The 7,500-nt window shown below is 37.1% G+C and overlaps 1 protein-coding gene across 1 annotated transcript in view; it reads right to left on the bottom strand.

Moving 5' to 3' along the window:
- Positions 1 to 225: 225 nt before the first annotated feature.
- Positions 226 to 7,500, bottom strand: part of LOC137628997 (uncharacterized) — a 63,849-nt gene continuing 56,574 nt past the window's right edge. Inside the window, exons 2-4 of the mRNA XM_068360251.1 lie at positions 5,214 to 6,889; positions 1,391 to 1,539; positions 226 to 673 (exon numbers count right to left, since the gene is read on the bottom strand). Coding sequence (XP_068216352.1) covers positions 475 to 673; positions 1,391 to 1,539; positions 5,214 to 6,887 — 2,022 coding nt within the window. The 5' untranslated portion in view covers positions 6,888 to 6,889 and the 3' untranslated portion in view covers positions 226 to 474. The remainder of the gene's footprint in view (positions 674 to 1,390; positions 1,540 to 5,213; positions 6,890 to 7,500) is intronic.

Genomic DNA, 7,500 nt, shown 5'->3' on the forward strand with positions numbered 1-7,500 from the left:
ACTGTCAAATCTTCCATCAGAATCGAATGTTCCGTTTATTAGATATGAAATTAAAAAATATTCATATATATATATATATATATATATATATATATAAATATATATATCCATATATATGTATATATACATACATACATATATATATATATATATATATATATATATATATATATATATATATATATATACATATATATATATATATATTTAACATTTAACGCAGTGTTCTACTTAAAAGGCCAGCCTTTCTAGTATCGCCTGATTCATACAAATCTTGTGATAGGAATATGTTACACTTGTTTCAATTCGTCCCATACGCTCACTAACAGACGTAAAACTCACTAATATAAAAATTAATTTATAATAAAAAAAAACACACAGATATATGTATAAATGAAAGAATGAATGTACAAAATCACTATCAAACTACGAAATTCATCAAAACTTACAGTACAGACACAGAATGTCGACCACCTAACTATAAACAACTGTCGGTAATGTTTCACTGTCGCCAATTCCAATGAGTTTCTGCAGGTATGAACGCACAGGGACAGGCTCCATAGGACAGCTTTTGAACAGCTCGTTGCAGTCGGAACCTTGGTTGCCGTCTTCTGCTGCTTTCAGGAACACAGTCAACTCGTCATCACCCTGAGGTCCAGTTGCAAGACTACGCCTGGGTCGACAGAGGTTTAGATTACCAGGGAGCAGAGTTGAAAATGATTATTACCTTAGGGAGACTAAACTTATTTCTAAACAAGTTGAGAATATCAGAGTTTATAGTGACGATTTAGTAATCAAAGTATTTTCATTTGTTTAATGTTTAAAAAGTCCGTTCATGAATGGCAGAAGTCAAAAGACTGTGACATTGCACTATCGAGCAGGACAATGCCCTATAACTGACTATAGTCCATTTCTTTTAGCGAGGCAGATTTGCACCGACTCGCAGCGGTGCCCTTTTAGCTCGGAAAAGTTTCCTGATCGCTGATTGGTTAGAATTATCTTGGCCAACCAATCAGCGATCAAGAAACTTTTCCGAGCTAAAAGGGTACCAAAAATGCAAAAATGCCTCGCTAAAAGAAATGGACTATATATATACATATGATCAGCGCCCAAGCTCTCTCTCTCCACTCAAGCTAGGACAAAGGAGGGCCAGGCAATGACTGCCGATGACTCAGCAAATAGACCTATAGGCTCCCCCAAACCTTGAAGATAGAACCATTATTTTACCCAAATTAGATGTTTGAGGTAAACCTGCCATTACCATTAACAAAGAACAGTGTTTTTCATTAGAGTCCCCTGAATAATCAAAATAAATAAAGATGTTGTTGTCAACATTTTTCTTATTTTTAAGAGAATAAAAACTTTGACATCAGGTCCTATTCCTGCTTACCTGACCACGGCTTCGTAAGTGTAAGTAATCTGCCACAGCCCAGGTAGTTCATGGTGGACCTGGCAAACTAATCTCGATTTGCAAGAGGGCTGCCATAGGTTGGGGTCCTGGATGTATTCTGTCTCAAGACTTCGGAACACTTCGTATACCTTCCACGAAAAAAATTATATTATTTTAAGATATACAAAAGAGGCAGTATGACAGTATCACATGCTCTTGTGCAATGCCATCTGAAAGAAAGAGACGTATGCAGTGGGAAAGGAAAAAACGGCAAGGTCTAGTCTCGAGGGAAGCAATTAACCTACTTATTGATGATAGTAGATTATAAGACATGGCAAATAAAGCAGAAAGAGATATCAAAACTTGGCAGAACAACGACAGAAACACTGTACTGTGTAATGCAAGAATTACTCGGGGTTACCAAGTAAATAGTACACCAAAATTTTAACTGTGCTCCATAAGGCACTAGAAGAGTTGGAAGACCCAGGCCTACATGGCTGAGGATTATGAAGCGTGAAGTAGGAGATGATGAATGAAGCAGTATTGATTTAAAAGCTCAAGACAGAGACGACAGGCGAAATCTAACCGAGGCCCTTTGCGTCAATAGGCGAAGGAGGAGATGATGCTGATGATGATAGGCGAGTAAATGTGTAGATTTGGCTTCATAGGAGAAGAAAGATTTACTCCAAGTACAAAAGCAAAGTCACCTAAGAACATTAAGGTGGGGAGGGAGGCCGAAGCAAGCTCGCCGTAGGGAGAAAATGGATTGAGAGAAGCAAAGGTAGAGTTAATGATGGGATTCATAGCTTTTTTATTGATTGGATTCATAGCTTTTTATTGATTGAATTCATAGCTTTTTATTGATTAGATTCATAGCTTTTTTATTGATTGGATTCATAGCTTTTTTATTGATTGGATTCATAGCTTTTTTATTCAATCCTATCAATGAATGAAAAATATACAAACCTTCCTTATGTGAAAGGGAGATTTAAAACACAAATACATAATACATAACGCTAACATATTGGTTTAATAAGTGGGTTGAAGGGAAAACAATAACAGTCTGACTTTTGTAACCTCCATACGACAAGTTTGATTGACCTGAACACCCAAAACTTTGATAGAAGTCATAATCCGAATTTCGTTGAGAAAAACAAACGGGAGAAATAGCAAAGAAAGTCAAGACTGTGCTTTTAAGTTATTGATTCCGACAGACTAACAAGACTTAGGTTTAAATACGGTGACAAAGCAAATTGAAATTAAATAAAAACATAGAAATGGATTGTAGGTGAAGGAATAAAGCTTATGAAGGGTTGAATTGTCGGGGGAAAAAGAATAAAATGATCTTTTAATCGGGTAGTTGAATCGGTAGAACTTCAAAAGTTCAAACTTGCAGCAAATGTTTTTATGTTGAACAGGCTGACATAAGTCTCTTTTATAGTTCATATATGAGAGATCTGTTTTAATGATGACATTTCTTGAAATATTCTATTTTAATTGTTTAATACTTTAATACTTTTAATTTAGTTTATTTATTTCCTTATTTCCTATCCTCACTGGGCTATTTTCCCTGATGGAGACCTTAGGCTTATAGCATCCTGCTTTTCCAAGTAGGATTGTAGCTTAGCTAATAATAATAATAATAATAATAATAATAATAATAAACTGCAGGTGTGAGAGGAGAGGGGATAATTTTGAAGAAAAGAGTAGACGTTACCATGCACAGAACATGAAGTTATTGGGTTATTTAAAAAAAGAGTACAGTGATAAGCAGAAAATTTTACTACTAACAGAACCTTACACATAACTGTTAAAGGTTTTGGTATCACTGGTATGAACGTTTAACTGGGCTCCACAAGGCATTAGAAGAGTTGGAAGACCCAGACCCAGGGGATGATGATGATATTTGAAGTGCCGTAAGGAATACTCTAAGGTCACACAAAGATGGACCAAAATCAGTGATATAGAAAAGGAAGTCCTAACTTGATCAGGCCATAATAAAAAATAGTTCAATTAAAGGTGTTTAAATGATGGGAGTCAAACAAAATTTCCATTACTTTAGCGAAAGTGGAAGTTAAAAGAATGAGATAGTTGGAAGTATTAGAGTAGCCATCTATCTTTGAAATCGACTGAACCAGAACATATTTTTCAATGTAATCTTACAAACCTGATTTGACAGGATAGAAGGTTTGCAAAGTATTACAACGGGTGCATTTGAAAACTCCTTAAGAGATCAAGCAGAAATACGATCTAGTCAAGTTGTTTAGTAGAGCTCTAGTTTGGGTCCAGACACATTACCCGGTGGGAGCCCTTGGGCTTATAGCATCCTACTTTTGCAACTAGGGTTGTAGCTTAGCTAATAATAATAATTGTCGCGAACGAAGTGAGTGACCTTATATGAAATGCCCTTTTTTTTTTTCAAGATATCTCACCCAACACGTAGCCCCGTCATTCCCTAACCATAGATTTCGGAGGGGGGGGGGGGGGAAGAAGCATCTCCTATAACAATGAAAATATTTAGATGAAATTTTAAGGGATTATTTGGATGTATATAAGCTTTGTTTCAGCCAATTTATATGTTTATATTCATGACCTGGCTGTCACTTTTGCTCCTAGGAGATGATTTTAGCTAAAAAATCAGTGAGGAGTCGCAAACTACTCCTAGAGTTTTAAAGATATCCAAATGATTTTCACAGAGTTTGATGAGTGTTATGTAAATTACATTCATATCAATTTTCGTATTGATTCTTGCCATAGATATCCGCGAGAGGGCAATTTTCGGAGGCGCCGTAAATTACATGTAGAATGTTTTACATATCTAAATGAAATTTTCAGGGATTTAAGAGATGGATATTTACTTTGTCCATACCAATGTTTATGTTGATATCTTCCATGGAAAAGTCACAGTAAACGTTTATTTCAGTATGGGTTAAATGATTATTTTTGGCGGTGGAGTAAATTGTTCCTAGAATAATTCACAAATCCAAAAGAAAATTTCAGGGATTGATGGGAAACAAAGTTTCTCTGTTCCTGCCAAATACCATGGTAATATATGCAATTTAAAAGACACAGCTATCATGTGGCCTTCTTAGATATGATGTTAAATGTAGCAACATTACAGTGAACTGCGTGATGGTGAGCGACATCAACGAGGGACAGTGCCGATCTCATAAAAAATATCCGCCCCGAATTCAGCTAATAATAATAATAATAATAATAATAATAATAATAATAATAATAATAATAATAATAATAATAATAATAATAATAATAATAAAGGGTGAGTGACCAAATATCCATTCAAATAATTCTCTCGTAAAGGAAATAGGTATAAACATGAAAATAATGAAATCAAACTGAATATGGAAGAAACATGCACGTGTTCAACAAAGGTAAAGCAATACTTACTTGGTAAAGCAAACCAACAATGTGACTTCATTAGTAGAAAAGAAATTTATAAACTGCGCACAAAATGGGATTATCTGATTGCTTAAGTTATTATCATTTTTTTATAACACCTTTAATAGAATTTGGGATAATTATACACTGATTGTCAGACAAATATACATGATAACCAGTTAACTCAAAATCACGATCCCCATCCAGTAAAATTAATGACGAACTAAAAAATCCTTATATCTTAGATATATACAAAATACAGTTATAAGAAAATAATGATTACCAACTCATAAGAAAACCGAACAAAGCAATCATATGGCAGACAATGTATTACCTTCAACAAAAATGAAGATGATCTCTCTGTATATTTTGCCATCAATTACATCAAATATAAATATGCACAATGTGCGAAATGCATACATACCTCCCCAATCGCCTTCTGCTTCTCTGAATCTATCACATCATCCGGAACAGAATCTGAAATGAGCTTGATGAGTCTGGCTGTCACAACGGGCGTGGGATACCACACGAAGTTGAAGTAGAAGAGTGCCAAGGCGAGGGCCACGACCAGCATGCCCCCGCGCACCGTCACCGAGGACGTCAGCGGGTTTACGTCCGACAGTCGATCTAGAATTCCGTAATCATAATCGACATCACTTGCTTCCGAGACGGAATTCCAATGGGGTTGTGGGCGTTTGATTCCAGAGGGATTCATGGGCCTTTGGTGAAGGGGAGGAGGAGATGGAGGAGGTGCACTTTGGGCGTTCGGAGAATTTGCACTTGAACCCTGATTGCCATAAGGTCTTTTTTGCCAATTTGGTCTAATCCCGGAGTTAGGACGGAATCTGTTATTAAGCGGACGGTTGTAGCTGTTTTGAGGGGGGCTTTGAACCCTGTTGGGTAAAGCAGATGGATAGTCAGAGTCGTGTTCCGTCATATCGAAGAGATGTGCATCCCACGGGTCATTAGAGTTGCTCTCGTGGTACTCTGGTCTATGAGCCTGTTGCCTTCGAAAAGGTCGACGTCTGTTTAGATAGACCTTTCTTCTGTTTGCCTGCGGTCTGATTTTATTCCTGATAAATTCTAAAGAATTATCAAAAAAGGAATTCTGATTGGTGCCGAAGTGCGTGTGGTGATCTTCAACAGACAGAGCTTCATCGTAATCATACATTGGCGGAGTACTCAGGATAATTGTCTGTTCTCCGCTGTTGAGAAAATGGTTGGGTCTTTTATTCCTTCTGTGTTTCTTGAGTGCTGGTCTAGGTATTGGATATGAGTGGTGAGCGTGTTTGTCGTCGGTTATCTGAGTATCATAGTCATAATCTTCTTGGGAGTTACTGGAATGCCATGCTGGATATCTCGGTATACTGTTCATGCTTGGAAACCTCGGGCCCTTAGAACCCTGAGGGGAGTGAGTAGCTACGAAAGAGTCCAAGTTTTCAAGGATGCCGTTTTGCCAAGAATTTTGAGGTTTCCTAAACCGATTTGGTTTTTGGAGAGGCTGGGGTATTTGGTAAGCTTCTTCACTGTGATCTTTAATCGGCATGTTTCCGTGACTATGATACTGTTGGTGCGGGTGCCTTAGCCCATTACTGCCGAGACGTTCATAGCTACCATCGGAATCTTTTACGTGAGTATAAAGTCTTTCAGGATGAAAGAGATGGGGACGTTCCGTGACCCCTGGATGCCGCCCATACTGAGGGATCGCTGTAGTAGGGTAAGTGGGAGCTGTCGGTGCTGGATTAGTTGTTTGCGTCGTTCTCTCGTTCACAGCTCCTACGAGGTCATCGGGAAGTTGGATTGGAAGCATTTTCCAAGCAGAGGCATCTATCTCATAGTCCTTGCTAGACTCTCCGTAATAGAAGCCGTAGGATGCAGGCGCCGAGGTCACTGTCGAAGGAACGGCTTGTCTGTACGGTTTGGGCGATGGACGCCAATATTCATAAGGAAAATCCGTTTGTACTACCAGGTGCTTGGATCCAGGTACTCGAGTAGGGTGGCTGTGGGGCTGGCAGGTTGCAGTCAGCAGCAGCATTGCTAAAAGAACCAAGTCCTCCCAAGGGAAAAGGAGATATCTTCTTAACTCTCTGTTGACCATTTCTGGAAAGAAGAAACAATATTATGTGACTATAGATACGGAAATAAAAAGGAATATTATTATTTTTTTTTTTTTTTTTGAGGTGGACATATCCTTTATATCCTTTGTACTTCTGTACAAGCCTACATCGTCGGATAGAGGATGGACTTAGTTGGAAGGACCAAGTGGTTAAACTATGGGAGGTGAAGAACAAAAGGAGTTGATACATTTCAAGGTTTATAATTTTACACGACTGGATTTGTAAATTACCCAAACAAAATCTTACAAAAAATAATTTCTCACTGACTTTTGCAAAATAAAAGACATGGTTGAATAAAGTTATTACAATGGAAACAATTTCGTATATGCGAGGTTAAAGGTCATATAAATTGAAAACAAAAACAAATTATTATTATTATTATTATTATTATCATTATTATTATTATTACAAGCTAAGCTACAACCCTAGTTGGAGAAACAGGATGCTATAAGCTCAAGGGCTCCAACAGAGAAAAATAGCCTAGTAAGGAAAGGAAACATGGAAATAAATAAATTATAAGAGAAGTAATGAACATTCAAAATAAAATATTCTAATAATAGTAAATACATTGAATTAGATCTTTCTTATATAAAT

This window comes from Palaemon carinicauda, chromosome 37 (genome assembly GCF_036898095.1).
Source record: "Palaemon carinicauda isolate YSFRI2023 chromosome 37, ASM3689809v2, whole genome shotgun sequence".
Classification (NCBI taxonomy): Eukaryota; Metazoa; Arthropoda; class Malacostraca; order Decapoda; family Palaemonidae; genus Palaemon; species Palaemon carinicauda.